Consider the following 20,368-nt stretch of genomic DNA (forward strand, 5'->3'; position numbering starts at 1 on the left):
AAGTTTTCAACTTACCTATAAAAGGATCTACTGCTAAATGCTCGTGTCTAGGAGCAGCATTAGCATTTTCCTCAATATTTTCGAGTACTTCCACGCCGGCAAACAATTCATAAAGGTCTAAATCGTCCATTTTTTGGTTGGATTTTAAATTTAAAATAATAAGTAACCACAAAAATAATGAAAAATCACTTAAACACGTTTAACTGTAAAAATGTAAAAGCAAGTTACGGGTGGGTGTAGGTACAGTGTAAACGGTGTGATTGTTAACGCTGTGCTGTGAGAAAAGTAATTTTAACTCATCGAAATTCAACTTTTTGATGACAAAATTATAACTGGGATTTCTATATTGTAGAAATATTATTTAGGGATGACTTAAACAAGACGATAAGTAAACTATCTGTAGATAAAAACAGTCATAAACACAACCAACGTTTGATTATGAGTAAAAGTTCATAAAATATTATCTATAATTTGTACCACGCGCGTCATGTTACTAATTAGTAATTAGCTTTTAAGTGTTAACTCATAATTATCGATGCAATGAATGATATAGCCTTAAATATATTAAACTATTTACATAATATAATAAACATAAACCATAAATTATGACTATAAGTTATAACCTTGTGTAATGTGTATATTAAAAACATTTTAAATCTTATATTTTTTCTACGCGCGGTCGTCATTCAATGTTTAAACCATAATCTAAACCTTAGAACCGGTTGAATAATATGTATTCGTATATACGGAAACCAATTTTCACATACGGAAACCCATTCGAATCAATCGTGTGAATATTTTTCACATGACATAATTGTATCCGTATACGAAAAAGTGTTCAGAATACGGTTTTTTGGAATCATGTGAAAACTCATGTGGAAACCACGATTTTCGTATACGAATCTTTTTCGTATGAGTTTCTGAATAGCCCCCCAGGTTAGGAACACATAGTAACATTACTTTGGTAACTATTTATTTTCTTAATGTGATTTTTTTTGTTGAATTCTTGATGCTAATTCGTTGATATTTGCCAATTATTTGGTAACTTGCGGCACGGTATTTATCGGGTAATCAGTTTTTTGTATCGGATTTTATTAATTTCTAAAAATAGCGACTCGCACGAATAAGTCGAAGAAAAAATGGAATAAAATTGCTAAATTTTATATTTAAATAATTAAAGTAAGATAATGTTACCGTATTTTATCTACCAACCAATGGGCATTTTGTATACATTTAATTTTCAACATTTTTAATCAAATAAGTTTACTAAAATATCATAACTTGCACCACTAACACTGGTGAATCCACCACAAGTCTAGGCCAATCAATCAACCCAAAAAATGTTGCACGTGCAACTTTCAATCTATTTTGCTGCACCCGTGTGCTATTAGTCTATTATAAATTCATTAATAGCTACAAATTGCTATAATCCATTGAATAGTCGAATCTCAATACCTCGAATTGCTTTCTCATTGAAGTGTTTTTAAGTATATAACCCAAAAAATACACAAGTAAGATTTATTTTTATTCCCTTTTAAATTCGAGTAATTGAGACTAGATTGACTTTCATCTGTTAATCCAGAAAGGCTATATTATATCAAATAATATTGTGTATTTTACTTAAATAATGTTGCTTTGATTTTTATAACTAATGTATTATTCAAAATTGTTTTATTATCCAGAAATTACACTAGTTACCAATTTAGATAGTCTAGTTTGTGACCATTTTTGTTTCTAATCCACGAGCATACATACACTCGCACAAAAATACATTTTTCCACAACACGCAATGCATAATCTTTAGTATTTTACCGGCAATCCGAGAGGCAATTCCTGCTGTTCGAGCTACTGCACCACTACACAGTCAGCTATTTTGTGTCATTGGTGGTGCATATTAAGTAGTCGGTGTCTGAGCGCGAGTACATAGTCGTTGTACGTCCCTGGCCCGTACAAACAAATTGGAATAAAATTATTTAATTTTTTAATTAAAAAAATAATTTATTTGCTTATAATCATTTGCTATTATAATATAGACATATAGTATAAAAATAAATTATAACCAACAATGTTTTACATATTGTTTACAATAAATTGCTGTTGCGCATGTAAAATGGAAAATAACATTCAAATTTTAATATAAAAAAAAAATATATACATATACCTAATAATAACATTATTTGAATAAATTATTACTGAAATAGAAGTTTTTTTAAATTTTTTCCTGAGAATTTCATAACATATATCGTCAACGATTTAATTTTCATCTAGAAATTGAATGACTGTTGAAGTCTTCTTCAGGCCGGCCAGTTAAAAGATCCAGATATTGTGTTCTAAGTTTGGTTTTTTTAATTGAAATATGGGTACACTCGTGTACCCTTAACCTGCGTAGATAGAAGTATTAGAACATATGCATATTTAAATGCTATGAATAATGTGTTGAATACGCCATATTTTAATATTATTACAATGTTCAAAGTTTACAAAATATTTATTAGATTGAACCTGAGTCACGACTCATAAGCAATTTGATTATATAAATTTTTCTATGGGCCCCTAATATTAAAAAATATATATCCAAGGGCCGCCGGCGATTACCGGATAGCCGAGTGAGCCAGATCGACACTGCAGGAGTTGTCTTTGAATATACTTGTTTGAACAGTGTTCTTGCACGTGCGAACGGCAGATATTAACGATGTATCATATATAAAGTACTCTCATAATATTTTTGTTTTTGTGAAAGTCCTTGGTGTGAAGTCCTATTGGGCTATAAGACTCAATTTAAATACATAATACAAAATGTGTGTATAATTTTGTTTGTAATATTGTTTAAGTTAAAAACATGATCATAGTTCGATGGACAATCAAAAATATTATGAAAGTAATTACCTACTTTATTAAATGTGCGCCAGCATGTTGATTGATTTAAAATATGGGTAACACGTTTTACTGGTTATATTTTACTACTTAGGGAAGTGTATACAATTGGGAGCTTAAATCGATGGGAGACCTTAAACGTACTCGTATATTTTCTCTGCCTGTAATGTTTGTGCACGTCGTCGATAGGACAGCTACTTTGAAATAATAATCATAACATATTTTGCACAAATCTATACTTATAAGCTATAGCATGAATTATGAATAGGTAGAATTGTAGTTTGATTATCATGGAATCTAGTCGGCAATAAATGAGTTATGGTTCCAAAACAAATTATAGGTGGTATATACTCTGGTTCATCATTAGTGATATTATATGATATCATGGAGTACGCGTGAAGTCATCTCTTCCCCCAACATAGGATTTTGAAAGGAGCTGGTTAGAATGCAGATGATATTATAAACATTTTAATAATTTGCTATAAAGCAATTCAATGGGTTTGCATTCTCATGTGGAACATTCTTATTTCATTCAATTCTACTGAAAGTAATTAATATAGTAAACCTGAGGTTTACACTTTAAAGGTATATTAATTACAATTGTATTAAAATAAAATTATGATTAGACGTACAAAATGATACGAAGTGGATGTCACACCCACATCTAACCTAACCTGCAGATGATCAAACTATTGAATAAGGATATTATCTAGAGCACTTTATAGGGTTATACTGCTATCTTAATTCTAATTTTAATAATTGAATAATATACAAAGTGATAGAACTCAAAAACTACTCTTTCGAATTTCTATTTAGATAGGTACATACAAATTCTAAAAAAAAAATATCTGTCGAATAATCAAAAATGAAAAAGGAGGGTCCTTATTCGAAAAACAGTAGTTTGTATTGTCACAGGGTCATCTTTGAGTGGAATGAAAAATCTCGTGTATTTGAAAATGTGAACTTCAAGTGTATTTATAAATTCCGAAAATCAAAATTTGAATGTATAAATTGTTTAAGTACAAAAACATGGTGAGCATGCTTCAAAAATTGCTCTGTATATAATACTAGTTGTACCGCCCGAAGATGCAAGAGCCAAAAATTTGTAGTTTTAGAAAAATATTAAAAATATATATATTTGCTGTATTTTTTCTAATAATTATAATAGTATTATGATATGTAACCAATGGAAACAATTTACATCAACAAAAACAAATTTCCTTTTTAATCAATATCAAAAATAAAAATATTTATATATAGCTCAAAACGGGTTAAAATATTTTGAAAATGTTATGATACACATACAATTATAAAATAAACATCTGGTAATGAATTTCAAGTACTTACGGTTATTAGTTATTCAATTAAAATAAAATAAGAAAATCGTTCCATCAGAATTTGTTTATTTACGAGTGAATACCCATATCAAACTTCTAACAGTTCATACAATCATAAAAATTAATTCAACTCTCTAGTAGACTTTTTTTTTTGTTAAACGTGAGAAAACTTATGGGGAATATTTTATTGAATTTCAAATCTTATATATACGTAGAACACATTTTATTAATTTCTAACTAGATAAAAATTTGGAAATTTTCGTGATTTTGATACTTTTTGTTGTAAGTAATTCTAACTTCTCAAAAATATTGTGTATTTACACTCAACTTTTTTAATTTCCTCTAACAAAAACTTATGAGGATTTTGTATTAAATCTCCAAGTTTTGACCGACCAAAACATTTTTATCGTCGGTAATTTAAAAAAAATAAGTAATAAAAATCCAAATTTATAAGTAGTTCAAAAAGGTACAAAATATTATGAAAGTTGTATGGTATGTATAAAATTCTAATCTAAACATTTAGTGAATACTCCATGTATCTACAAACATGTTTTGAGTCACTCATGTTTTTTTTTATCTCTAAAGTACCCACTGTATCAAATCTCAAATCTGATACCAGAAATCAATCTAAATGTTTAATAATGAAGCATTTTTTTGAATCTAAAAAATGTCATTAGACACAAATATTAGGTACACGTCGTATGTACTTACAATATACATAATACAAAATATATAATATTGAATATACAATAAACAATACAAACAGTTTTAAAAAAAAAAACATGTAAATAAAGTAAAAACATATAATTTTTACATTGCTAAACAGTTAAAAGATAAAATACCTAATAACCTGGTAAAAATACAAAATCTTTTGAGAAGTTACATAGTTGCAAATGTAAAGACATAGTTGTACGAAAATATACGCTTGAATACAACATTTTATATGAGTGTTGTATTCATATTATGTATAAGACTATATAGGTATATAAATGTTCACTATAAAAGTGTATGTGTGTGCAGTAAAATCAACTGTCAACAAATTAAGATCATAACTCAATTAATAGTTAAAGCTACACATTTTATAAGATATTTAACAATATTACTAAAATTTGTTATAACGTATAATTTTCTATTACAAAAATTACCTACTTACGTTTAAACATAGTTTAGACATGGTATTAAAATTTTAATATAATGGATATATTATGTTTTTACGACATGGTATAACATTTAAAAAAATTATAACATAATATAACACGATAATATTGATTAAGAAATATATATACGCGTTGAAAATAAATCGCATACTAATAAATTAAACCTAATATTTTTATAACTATATTATTTAGATATGTATTTATGTATGTTGTATGTTATATTTACAACTATTGCAAAATGAAAAACAAACAAACAAATATAAACAAACTCAAGGTAGATTAAATCATTGAACATTCTGATTTTATAACTAATTAAAACAAAAAATTAACTAGCTGATAATTGTATACAATTATAAAATATATTATGACAACCAATATTTAAGTGAAACGGCAACTTTTTGAGAAACAGAATTACGTAAGTTTATTATTCTAAAAATGCTTCATTGTCACAACTAACGGATCATATAAGCGTAGGTACTTAATAATAGTAATAACATAGGGTATATGGAGCTCAATACTGTTGAAACATTCAACAATATAAGAGTAAACAAATTAGGAATTGCATTCAAGGGAATATCTTCCTCGAAAACCACATAAAACAGTTGTACATATTATTATAATTACGAGTACTTTCAATAGGTAAGTGTTGGTAACAAGTCCAATAATAATCAGTCATGTAATCATGTTGTAATCTGCAGGAGTTTCTTTACATGAAACCAGTCAATCTGAGAAGCAGAGAAGCAACTGTCCATGCACAGTACAGCAAGAAAGCGTACACAAATACTTGTAGACCAGTGTGTGCAATGTATAATCTGAAAAAAATAAAACAATTCAATAATGGATGACAAGAATGTAATTGGTTATTGATACATTTTGAATGATATCAATGATTGCAGTATAATGTGTTAGGAAATGTTTTGAATAGAGATTGGATTGTTATCGCAGTCCTTCTTTACAGTATTGTATCGAATACTAACATTTCATATATCACATCCATTAGTCATAAATCATAAAAAAAATGATAGGTATTGTTTTCAATGTTTTATGTTGGTATGAAAATATTTAGAAAGGTATTGCATAAGTAATTTTAGGTATCATAGGCCTTATGATTTTGAAATTCAAAATATACATTTTTTTTTCAAAGTCTATTAACGCATAAACTAATGTCTTAAACTGACGCTTTCCCCGATTGTAATACAATAACTTACTTTTCCCATTTTTTCCTCGCCGCAGGCAATGTATGGATATCATCTTTTACAAGGTAAACTCTTAAGCCGAGACAATGTGCCTGACTAAAGTATTCCCAGGATAACTGATTTATGTCAAAATTGAATATATCTCGATCTTGACTATCGAGAGTATTCCACAACGCCAGCACTCGATCATTAGTGAACGTCCATTCTTTGTCTGAGAAATAGGCTAATATATCACGTACTTTGTCAATCTTCTTGTAAATTTTCATCAATCTGTTTGGAGGAAAAAACAACTGTTATTAATTGTTGTGATACGCCTATTATACTTGTGTAAAAGATCTTATGTTTTACACATAAAATGCATAATAATGAAAAAAAATTTTTATATTTTTATAATTTTATATTCCTCAAAATTATATTGACCATCTATTATATAAAAGAACAATAAGCTAATTAGATGAAAGTAACAAATATAAAATACGACATGAAATTACCGAGTGAAGGGGATTCCCAGTGAAGGTACTTAGTGGTGGAATATTAGTTATAATATAATAGGTAATGATTAAGCAGCTAATAGTGATCTACATTTTTTTTAAAATAAATATGTAGGTCACGGTACCATTATCTTTTTAGCCTAGACCAAATAATAGAACATATTTTACTTTTACTATACATTAAGTACTTGCATTGGTTTTTGTCCAGCGATAACAGCTAATGTGTCCAGTAAATATCCGGGTACGATATGGCAAACAAAGTTTAATAATGCATACAAATATGGATTGTTGGTGGGCCAGAACGAGTAGTACCAGATTGCTCGGATTGTGGGCCAGTAAATTCCATGACGTCTATTCATCTCGATGAAATCATTCCACTTAATTGGTTTTTGCCCTGCACTTGAGCACGTGAATATCGGTATTCCGTCGTCTTTTCTGTAAATTAAATATAAAATTAATAGAATTACATGTTTTCGAAAGTTTGTAGCAGACTAACATGTACAGCACAAAAACTAAAATCATACGAAATTAGCAAAATTAATTTAGTTAAAACGAATTATATTTAATTGCTCTTATTTGTTTTCCCATAACCTTTTATGAAATTTAAAAAAAGAAAGTACCCAATAAATAAATTACATAATAAAAGTAACAGTATTAAATACTAAATGCCAATATATGCAACTTTTTAAACACTCCTTCTGAATATATATATTATATATTTACATTAAAAATTAAAAATTTTAAAACAGTTTGGTACACCAATGCATTCCTTGTTAGGGAGTTAGAATGTAACTGAGTGTGTGTTATTAAAATAACATTTTAAATGAATTTACTTATTAGTTGCAGTTTCTTTTGTTGAACATATAAGTGCGTTAACAACCATGTCTACTGGAATCATATCAGTAACCATATTTGAATCACCAAAGTATGTATGAAGAACTCCTGTTCCAGCTCCAACTATGAGTCCTGTAGGACCATAAACATTATCTATCCACCCCCTCACTGGTTCTCGGTAAGTTGCAATCACTGAAAAATTAATATAATAATACAAATAGGTACAACGTCTATACTATTTCGTATAACAAATTAAAAACATTTAAGCATGTCATTTTATGAACCATATACTTATATTTCAACTTATAAAATATTATAATAAGGGTACACAACTATTATAAATGTATTGATCGAGTGTACATACCAACAGTGGGACGGAAAACTAATATTGGAAGATCTTGCGCTTCTCTTCGGATGACGTCTTCTGCCAAAGATTTGGTAAATGCATAAGTATTTGGTAAATCGCCAATGATTCTTAAAATTATTGCTTTTATTAAAAATATACCCATATGAAAAAAAAAAATGAATAACCTTACTCTTTAGTCATGTCTTGAAGCGTTTGATCGTCTTTAGAAGAAATCAATTTTAATACATCTTCATAGTCAGCAATAGGGTCGTAAAATTTTTCCTCGACGTGCAATCGATTACAGTTTGAGTATGCTGTGGAAACGTGTGCCATGACCTATTATGGAATAAGAATTTTAATGAAAGTTATATCATTTTCAACAAGGGAAACTCAACATCTTCCGTTTTATTAGTTTATTATTGATTGTTCATAACACAATAGTGTTTTATGAGTGATTATTTTTCACTTTCATATACCTAGTCGAAAGACATTATCTAGCCACAAATTACTACGGCTTACAACTTTTATTACTTCTTGACCTACTATATCTGAGTTGCATAAATTATGACGAAATGTTTATGGTGTCTTGATACAAACAATAATTGTATTTTTAATTTAAAAAACCAAAGACTTTAAACAATAAAGACTAAGTTTTTAGGTTAGTACTAAATTATTAGATAAAATAATTTTAAGTCATAATAAAATACTTTACCTACCTTTAAATCAATTTCAAAGATAGATTTACACCAAAATATAATTATGTGTTTATGAAGTAAGTAAATTTTAAAAAGCATATTATTATTCCATAATCCACAATATAACTGAAGCAACACTTTTAGTTTTGGGGAACGTTTTTTTACAGAAAAAATTTCAATATACAATAAATAATTCTTTTTCAAAATTTAAATTCTAAATGTTGTGAAAATCTGTAAAATATACGTACAGAAATACAGTATACTGTACAAACATATGTAAGTTTAATGTTTAAATAATGTTTAAGCTCGTGTTTTGAACAGATCCATAACTACATACCTATAAGCTATATAAATTTAAAAACGCTTTTACCTTTAAGTTGGTTATTTTCCTGGCCAAACTTAGTAATTCTCTTGTTCCAGAAACATTTATGGTCATAGCTACACGGATATGTTCATCAAAACGCACAGTAGCTGCTCCATGGAAAATTATGTTCACTTCATTCATCAATGTATTTCGACTACTTACGCTTAATCCTAGACCCGGCAAACTGCAGTCACCGGCTACTCCAGAAACCTTATGGTAATACTTGGGTACCTCATGTTTTAATCTTTTAAAAAGCTGAAACATAATAAGCATTACATATTATAGAAGCCGGTAATAATTATTGCAATTATGTATTTTATTGTGAATATTAGTTATGGATATCTTGTTAAACTAGATTGTTCGATAAATAAGTCTTTTTGATTTCTATAGATTCTATAGATATTATTACTTTATTGTTCTTTTGAATATTATAACATATTTTTTTATCATTAATACTATTATTACTAATATGTCTGTGTAGTCCAGTGATTTCACCAAAACATTGTAAACAAAATTAGAAAGTAACCTAAACACCAATAAGTACCTAAGTATAATACCTATGCCAGGGATGGCGAACCTTTTCATAACAGCGTGTCAAATAAAAATGTTGGTAGGATTTTGTTTTTCCTGCGTGTCAACTAATTCGATAACCCTTCAATTTTTTTTTCAAAAACTTTAATATTATCAAACATACATATTCGTGTGTGTCACTAAAATAGTGTGAGCGTGTCACTCTGTGACACGTGTGTCATAGGTTCGCCATCTCCGACCTATGCATATTATTTCATTGGGTATTTAAAAAATATAATACTAGAAACCCGGAGAGTTCTCTAAATATTTTTATCGAGCAAATTATACCATAAATTAAACAACATTGATTATTTTTAGGTGGGATAAAGAATTTTTATTATTCTATATTTTCTTTCAATTTAGTCACAATACAATTTAAAATTTATATTACTGGGTCCTAAAAATGTAATAAGTATTAGGTAAATTTATAACGTCCAAGCTATACCAAATATCTTAAAACTACTTCATATAAATTGTCTAATACCTATTATCATTGAATAATAAGGCTTTTACTTATTACAGACTTTGCAAATCAGACATTTATCTGCGTATACCTAAGTACAATTATTTAAATATCAATAGGTTCTAATAATTAACATATTGGAGTCATTGTTTGAAATAGTTGGTTTAAATATTTGGTCTGTTTATTAGTATTATCGGTACTATTATGTGAATGTAAATTGTAAATTATTTTGATTCTTAATTATTCACTTTAATTTGCTTCCCATTAGCATTTGTGTGCCATTTAATCCGCTCCAGTATAAATCTTATGATATATAATATTATGTAACTTCATATTATTTAATATTACTTAATATTACTTAATATTACTTAATAATATTTAAATTTGTTTTCATTATTTATAAATTACTTTCAGTTACGTAGAATATTATGATAAAATAATGAAAATTCACGTTCTACCTACCACAGTAATCAATATTTACGCAGCATAAACATCTTGTAAATGTGAATGTTATGTGGGCCTAAAATATAATACAATCAACCACATTACATTTTTAATGAAATTCTTACCAACTCAGATGATACAATCGTTAATTACCAATTTTAATACAATATGAAAATGTATAATTTATTGAACTAACCCAATAAAATCAACTGTACTTCACTACATCTTGTTAGGTTATTTCAAAATTTAAATGTATCAACCATGTGCATTGAACTAAATGAAAAGAAAAGTAAACCCTAATTAGATGTCTTATGCCTTAGTCACATATCGTATTAATGTTTACAATTAACGATGTTATTTGGCCACGAAAGTAGCGATAATACAAATGGTCATTAAAATTAGAACAATTATTATAATACGCTCATTAATTATTGTATTTGTAGCATTGGACTACTGCATACATTTGCGCTTAAATTATGATAATTAAAAAAAAATCGATCGAAATATTTTAGCAACGTAGATGTAGGTATAAGTGAATTATGTATGAGTCTGAATTTGAATAAAAAGTCTAATTTGCAAAAAGGTTAAAATGAAATTAATTTTTCTGAACTAGCAACTACTACTTACGTCTTATAACGTAGCACGCCATTCACAATTTTCTAATGAAATTTAGATGTTTCGTTAGGCATTTTCATTTTAACCAAACACATTTCCAGATTACTGGACAATATATTTTATAAAAACGTACAGTTTAAATTATAAATTGAAATTGTTACCAATAATATTCCTGAAAATTAAATTCTGTGCAAAACAGGATCCGCCCTGTTTAAAACCCTATGATGTCATACAATCATAATAATACGCTTGATATTATATTTGTATTATATCATAATATCGTCGATAAGGTAGCGCCCATCAGTATCTAATAAACATACCTATGCAATCTCCCCGAAGGGTATTTATGTTACTTAATATTATCTAATTGACGATTTAAATTTTAATTATTTTAATAGTTAGCCTAAATGTATTTGGGTGAAGTTTTTGTATCATAGTATTTTTAGTGTTAATGCCCACGGTTCAATAATACCATGTATGTAACAAGAATAGTTTAAATTCAAAGTTAATTAAAAATTTGAATGTTCAGCATTTTGAAAACTTATCATTTCATAATTTATTTACAAATCAATTTAATTGATCTCTGATTTTTAATTGACAGGTGTTCAGCACTAATTTATTGTTATGAAATAAAATACAGATGATCTAGATTTACCATGGTGAAAATTATGGAATATCTGTCTGGACTAATAAAGAAAAATGTAATTTTTCTATTTTAATATGCATTATACATATTGTTTTTATGGACAGTAGAAAATATATTTTTGTTTATAACCTTGTATGAATTCAAACTTTTTTTTAGCTTTATATCTTATCATTATACGAGTCTACGAGTGATTGTCTAGTAGGTATCTGGACATAATACACGTTACATGATTTGCGATGCATTCCATACACAAAAGATAAACCATAACACTAAAATAAGTTTCCAGTCTAATTCCGAGCTTTATCATAAACTATTGTAATTTATTTTTATAACTAAATTGAAATTAAGAATATTTTGAATTATTTTGAATACTCACTGTACAAATAAATCTGTATTCTTGCCTATATGAGAAATAAATACGTTATAAACCCTAAAAATACATTGTGCTTGTAAAAACGTTGAAAAATGAAGAATAAGCAAAAAAATATATTTATATATATAAATGCATTTATCATGGCAAAACTTAAGAGGCTAAACGAGAAAAGGGCTGTAAAACGTATGTATTGTTTCTCTCATCGAGTCAAAAGATAATGGTGATAATAAGTATAAACTCATTATAGATACCTACCTAAATTTAAAAGCAATGGCAAATCATCGAATTTGAAAATCTTTTTTGAACAATGCTCTGTTTTTTAAAGGTCAAAAATTCCTTGATGGCTTTTTTTGTGTATACCTTACATTAATTATACCTACCTACTGAAAAATCAAAAATCATCTAACTAAACCTAACATACAGCCTTGGTTGATTATTATTGAACACTTTTGGAAGTCCTGCCGTTAGAAGTCAATGAAATCTAAAAGAAGCCGGATTCAAGTTATTGTTTTACATTTTAATGTGACATCAATTTCAAAAATGTTAAATATAGATTTTTGTACTAATATAGTAATATGTGTGAACATACATTCATCGTATTTTTAGCAATCGAAAATTGCCACCATGGGTTATAACAAATAATTTTTTTTTTTTTTTTTGATTTAAGCTTCGGCAACTGAGGCCATTAGCTGTAGGTTGTGTGGTACTGTAGAGTTTTGGGACTGTAGGGGGGGGGNGGGGGGGGGAACACGTGTGTGTTTTTGTTTTGGCAGAATTTCTATTGGGCACCCGTAGGTTTCTGCCATGCCCGGTTGGGGGATGGCGGCACTTGTTCTCCGGTCACCGCGACTTGTCCAGAGAAAAATGCCGCCCGGTGGCCGAGGATCGAACCGCGATCGGCTGCGTCGCAGCGGACGCGTCAGACCACTCGGTCACCTCGTCCCTCAGGTTGTCTAATAATAATAAAAAAAACAATGTTTAAAGGTTTATGATTAATCTATTTTATTTTTCTCGATATTGAGATCGAATTTAATTCAAATATGGTAAATGCTAAGACAATTATATAATAGTTACCAAAAATGGTTCTTGAAATTCATAGCCAATGAAAAATAACTATACATTCAAATAAATATATTTGTGAATTATGTGAAATTGCTATTAATACTTCCTAATAAGATATAAATTATAAATCGAAGGAGGGCATACAATAATCAGACGATTTTATTTTTCAAGACTTTTCAGACGAAAAAAAAAAATTTTAATTTATGAAGCTATCTTATACTTGGTCCAGAACTTAGTACTCATTAATTGCGTCTATTACAATATTCTCTTGGAGCTATCTGGTTTTTACCGGAAAATTAAAACCTGGCAGGTACAAGTATGTTATATTTCCTGTACTGTCCTGTAACAGGTGGTTGGCTCTGTCATGTTCACGCAACGATAAACTCGTAATTATTTTTTCCTTTTTTAATATTATGTAAACCGGATTTTCGATGAAAATGGATTAGTCTTATTTTTTCACGGACCCTTTCAAGTATTATAATATAATAAATTACACAAAACATTCAATATAGAGTATGTAAGTAATATGTATAAGTAATAAATAGGTAGTATAACCATTAACCTGTGAATCAATGTTTTTAACATATTTTACGTGGGTAATAATTATAATATTATAATACAGTGATCGACGTGAGTTGTTTTTTTCAGATTATATTTTTTAGGATACTAATAAACTTCATCAGATGAGTCGTGCAGTGGCTCAGTTATATTAATATACATACACGGGTTCTATGAATATTTTACACTGACAATTTTAATATTTTTCAGTATTTTTTCACTGTTTAAAATATATATTTCATATTATAGGTCAGGGTGGTCCAACCCAAGGTACTCAAATTCATTTTTTGGCCCACCTTAAAATATATACTATGAATTAAATGTATTTAACAGTTTTAAAAACAACAATAAGGTGGTGGGAGACGATGGCAGTCGATCAATTCACCTACTAATAATAATAATAATAACAATGACAAGTATTGTGATAACTTGTGTATTGAATAACATTATGTTTGCTATAAAATAAAAAATAAATAAAACCATTTTTTATCACCCCCCCCCCCTCCTTCTATTATTTACATAACAGGATAAATTGACCTGCCATATATAAAAGTTTGGACCCCCTATAATACTGCAGGTAATTATTAATCAATAAATAAGAATTAGATATCGTAGCAGTACATATTATTTAAAAAAAATTGATTTCGTACAATACTGTTTTAAAGTCTACTGCAACTGACCTAAAATTAGATTTTATAAAATAGAAAGTGTATTTAAGTGTAAACACTTCCACCAAACACTAAAGAAATTCAAGGACGTCGAGAGAGCGCCTCTCGCAAATATTGTGATGTAACTCAATAAACTCGATCAGACAACTTATGGCGTGCACGCACACTTTGTGTTATGAAATGTTGATTAATCTCAATGTTAACTATACCGGTTATAACTGATATTTTAAATGAGTAAATGACAATATTAACAGAATTTGAAATGAAAATTTTCTCTAAAATTTCGTACATAAAAAAGTCAAGCTAGTAAGCACTTGTTTAATGCAAAAACGGGATGTTTGTTTATACACACTACTATGAATAGTATTGGTTCTTACTGACTTAACACACATCATTCACTAATTATAAATATACTGTTCACATGTATGCGTTACTGCATTACGAATTAACATACAATATTTTTTTGTTAAGTATACGTCTGTAAATGGCATATGTTATTATACTTGCACACAAGTGTTTACAACTACTCAATATGGAATTTATTTTTAAAACCAAGCCACAAAAAAATATAAATTTTATGGTATTGTTAAAAAAAAAAAAATTAGATTGCTGAGATAATATTACATTGTACAGAGAAAACTCAAACCATAGATATTATTTTATTAAGTTAAATTAAAAATATAATATTAAATGATGCACAGTTTGTTATTAATATTATTATCTCATAATATTAATATGGTTTGGATATTGAAATTCAATAAAATTAGTTTCACAAAATAGTATTCTAAATATTATTTTGAGTATCATATAAATTATATCGTTATTTTTATTGTTATTTCGCCCTAGTCCAATAGGCAATGCGAGAATGGACTACAGTTAGATACACTATGCATAACATATTTGTTTCCCCCAATCTAAGAAGCAAGAAATCGTAAAAATTTTAACATCTTGAATTCAAATACGCAGTAGTTGAAGAAGAGCTAAATATTTCATTACGATGCAATTTAACTAATCAAGTTAAAAAAACGTTGGTGCAAAGTTAAATTATAAAAGAGTTTATATTTACCCTGTCTTCAAATATATCTTCCAATCGTTCATCGACGTTTTTGCCCTTTTTCGATCGGATCAGTAAATAAATGTGTTTAATGTGAGGACATGTTCTGAGCAGTTTTTCCACTAGAACCTTGCCCATAAAACCTGTACCACCGGTTAAAAATATTACTCCATCCCGGAAAAACTCTTGTACTGGACTTCCGATTTCAGACTCATCAACTTCGCGAGGTTCGTGAAAGCTCCGCTCACCCAAAAGCTCCAGGGGATCCAAATAATATTTAGAATTTATTATATCTTTGATAGGCACCAACGGTGCACTATCTTGCTTTTTCTCGATGTACTTCCGATGTAAATCGAGAGCCATATTGTGGAATTGTAGATTTAATAACTGTAAAAAAAAAAAAGAGTATGAATAGTATTTAATTATTAATATTAACTTATTACTAACAGTAAAACATAACTTTAAATAATATTTAAATTTCTAAACATTTTAATTTTAATTTCTATTTTTGTGACCCAACGCCTAAATTTAACTATTGCAATTTATTAGCTAGAACTGTATAAGTATTACAAATATAAGATCAAGTCTCAGGGGGAGGAAAAATTTGACTTCCATGTTTTTCCACGAATAATATACGTAAACACACAAATTAAAATTAATTCTAGGGGAAAAAAGAAAATTTGAGCATTGGAACTATCAAGACTCGGCTGTAAATTGAATATAGGTACTATCATGCATTACCCAATTGTAACTCAGAAATTTCAAATCAATATGTCATATTATTAACAATACGTCCTTTTGTCCGAATTATTATGATGAATAATGAATGCCCATCCTAATTCTAAATTGTAATAGAAACAAATTCCGTAAATAAAAGATTATTATTTTAATATAATTTTTTTTTTATTATTTTCAATGACATCGACTACTAGGCCATTAGTTCTAATTTACATTGTAATTACATTTTAATATAATATAGGTATTATGTTATATTGGCTAAATATGTTAGTGCATAAATATTAAATATATTAGTTTAATTTTGGAAAGTTATAAGTAAGTATAGTTTACTATTACAGTGATCTAAATAATATTATTACATTACACGAACGAAATATAATATCTACGAATGAAATATAATATAGATACATTGATTATAATATTTCAAAAAATGATGAAAACTGCATTGGGCTTAACTCGTACACGTGATAGCTAATAATATGATTGGAATTTTTAAACCTAACTCAATGTGTTTTCTCACATGGTTACCTTGACCTGAAGACGCCTAAAATGTCCATTCAACAATAATTAATGTACGTAGGTCGGTTGTATTACATTATACGACAAAGTCAATATCAAGTCCCAAATGTAACTCGTTTTTATTGGATTTCTAGCCCAACCTATATAGTTTATTAAATACTACGCATTGCGTAATTAATATTCACAGTAGTCCAACACATTTGATTAGAAATACTATGTGCGTACAGTTTTAAACAATCCTGACCTACCTAGGTACCTAATAATCACATCTTGGGTTTTAAAATTAAAATATTTAAGCAAACATTTAACATAATAATAATTTTTAACACATACATCATTGTATGACCATATTACGTGTATAATAATTTTGTATATAATAATATTCAAATATACATGGGTACTAGCAGTTCGCATAAAAAGAGGCGAACCGTTTGGACACTGCGACGAACCGTCCTAGCAACTTCAACTGTTGCTTTCACATGTAACAACTTACTATGGGACTGTGGCATCGTCTTAATGTAGTATACTTTTTAAATTCTTATAATATTTTTATTTTATTTCATTTTATTTACATTTGCATTTAATAACGTACCGCAAAATAATGTATTGGAATTATGTATGTCACTGTGTTTAAAATAAAACTGAAAGTATCTTTTTATCGATTATCTAATGGTAACGAAACAAGAATAATATAATACATCATAGTATTAACAAGCCATAAAATGTTGACCAATTTACATTTTAAAAATTCGCAATAGTACAGGAGAAATGACTCATAAATCTTATCTTAAACGAAGTTCGATATAATTTATAATTTTAATGCAGAAAATAAAACCGGAAAATAATTTTGCAAAATATAATCGTACTAATTAATTTAAATAACGGTCGTTCAGAATTTTAAATAAAGTTGTAGTAAAATATATGTAAATTAATTAATAAAACATTCGATGCCCAATTACATTACATAGGGTTATCACTTATCAGATTTAAGTTGTTGAGTAATGCCGTTATCATAATCGTGGAGGTACGTTTTATCCCTCTAAAGATCAGAAATTGTTTATTTATGCTACCTATCAAAATATATCATATATTATGTAGTGTTAAAATATAACTGTGATTTATCACTTCTATTTATATCATACTAAGCGGCTTTGAACTTAATTAAAGATCAGTTTTGTTACTTATTATAAATCTCTAAAAACACATATATACCTATATAATGAATTCAATTTAGCGTGTACAGTATCATTGTGTGTTTATGTGTTGTTAGTGAATGTTTAAGACATATCAAACAAGTTGTAGATAATAATTAGTATGAATATTGTCGTATACAAATAGTATTAATCATAATGTAGTCATATTCTAATAATCGAATTCTTAAATGATTTTTAATTTTAAAATTCAGCTAAGTTGTTGGACAAAAATTGAAACAGGTATTTTAAAAACGATATAATATATTTACCATTATATTAATTGTTTATTTGAAGTATAGTAGTATGAGATAAGTCTTAAGTCTTTTGACATACCTCATTGAAAACGTTTTTAAAAACATTGAGAAATAAATTACTTTTTTATTATTATTACTTTATACATTCGACATATCATAAATTATTGGCTTATTTCAATGTATTTTTGATAGTTAAAATGTAAAACAACACATTATGGTTTAAAATAGTATGTATTTGCGATGTATCAATTACAAACAATTTCATTTTTATTTTTTTTTAAACGAGTGTTTGTTATTTTCTTATTTAATAAATATAGAGAAGTTTTAATAAAAAACAATTATGTTCTTACCTCTTTTAAAACGACGGTCGACGATGAACACAGGCACTCTGCAGATAGAAACTACTTGAACGAAGTACCGCGACGGAATGGCCGTGAGTCCGAACCCAAATCTCTGACACACTAACTGGGTTGAGGAATTACTGGTGTTGTCATATATATACACTTCAAGGCCTCGTACCCATAGCACTGTACGTACACAAGACGCACACCTATCCTTCTCTCTTGGTCGTATGTATTTGCGTCTTGCGTCAAACAAAATCAAATGAGTAAGTTATTAGATTATAATCAATAACGTCGAATTAGATGTTACTTTTAAATTTATTTTCTACACAAAATATTAAATAATTTTAAAAAAATACAATTTTGACTAGGTACCTATAATTCATTAGTTGAGTGTGATATATATAATATCTTAAGCTCTTAATTCATAAGGAATATTATATGATATTAATATATTACCTATTTTACAACACAGGACAAAGTTTCTTATAAATTGTTAAACATCAGTTCAAAATATTAAGGATTCATAATCATGATTTTTTTTTTAAAAAAACATTTTAATAACAAGTTCAATTTTTTTATTTAATTCAACAAAATCACAACAATTTATTTTGAACATGCTTAGTTAAGCATTTAATACAAAGTTTCTCATAAGTATCTCATACTGTAACAAAAAAATCTAAAAAATGTATGATTCTAGTTTCATTGTATAGACATTTTAATTTAAAATTTGGACGAAATCATATATTTTAACAGAGAATAATAATTTCAATTATTTTTTTTGTATTTAATTTTAAAAATATCATTCGTGGGTATATGAACGTTTTAAAGTACTATTATATGATATACATAAAATATCGTTTTCAAATTCAATGTTTTGAAAACATTAATTGAACCTACTGATACCTATACTAATGTATATTATTAAAATAAATTATTTGAATGACAATAATATCATATAATAGACTTAGTAATATAAAAGCCTCACTCATAATCATTTTTTTGTAAAAGATGATTTCATATCACTGAATTCAAATTTAACACATACATTACAGTGGCCCACACAAGGCCTAAATATACAGCAGAGCGGGACCCACTTGCCCACCTATTTTTAGGTTTTTGTTTTTTGACATTATTTTATTTTTGCTCAATATTTTAGATTCTGAACAAAGCAAACGAATGTTAAATTAAACTATAAATTACTAGATACCAGCAGAGCTACTACGTTTTTTTTTATAACTAGTGTTCCATAGTGGCTTAAGTAAAAATTATTTTTAAAACAGAAATGACACTGGTTAACTTAAGATAGTTTAATTAAATAAAAATTAAAGATGATTAACATTTATTTGTGAATTTTTTGGAATCTAGGCTCTAGATATTGAATGAAATTGATTGGATTACATCTGTAGGAGTTAGTACGGATAGTGCACCAACAATGTCAGGAAAATGTACTAGATTATTTGCAAGGATTTGTCAAACTGAACCATCAGTCACATGGCATGATTGGCCATAATTGTTTTCAAAATCAAACCAAAATGTTGAATACAATTTTGGATATAGGAAAGTAAAATTGTGA

General features: G+C 27.8%; 1 protein-coding gene across 1 annotated transcript; it reads right to left on the minus strand.

The window, feature by feature from the left end:
* Positions 1 to 5,089: 5,089 nt before the first annotated feature.
* On the minus strand, positions 5,090 to 18,931 carry LOC111037640 (fatty acyl-CoA reductase wat-like). Its single transcript, XM_022320316.1, has 9 exons — positions 18,802 to 18,931; positions 15,760 to 16,134; positions 9,301 to 9,549; positions 8,426 to 8,571; positions 8,254 to 8,363; positions 7,889 to 8,081; positions 7,248 to 7,490; positions 6,577 to 6,834; positions 5,090 to 6,180 (listed from the first exon to the last, which is right to left on the minus strand). Exons 2-9 carry the CDS (start codon positions 16,108 to 16,110, stop codon positions 6,075 to 6,077), a joined length of 1,656 nt encoding a protein of 551 aa, XP_022176008.1. The 5' UTR covers positions 16,111 to 16,134; positions 18,802 to 18,931; the 3' UTR covers positions 5,090 to 6,074.
* Between the last annotated feature and the right edge of the window lie 1,437 nt (positions 18,932 to 20,368).

Source organism: Myzus persicae, unplaced genomic scaffold, assembly GCF_001856785.1.
Source record: "Myzus persicae strain clone G006 unplaced genomic scaffold, MPER_G0061.0, whole genome shotgun sequence".
Taxonomy (NCBI): Eukaryota; Metazoa; Arthropoda; class Insecta; order Hemiptera; family Aphididae; genus Myzus; species Myzus persicae.

Bases quoted from the DNA above. Each gene is read 5' to 3' on its own strand.
- LOC111037640 (XM_022320316.1), bottom strand. From the start codon at position 16,110: ATGGCTCTCGATTTACATCGGAAGTACATCGAGAAAAAGCAAGATAGT. The intron at 7,491-7,888 runs GTAAATTCATTT...TTTAATTTACAG, and splicing joins AAAGAAACTGCAACTAATAA to AAAAGACGACGGAATACCGA. The intron at 6,181-6,576 runs GTAAGTTATTGT...TATTTTTTTCAG, and splicing joins GCGAGGAAAAAATGGGAAAA to ATTATACATTGCACACACTG.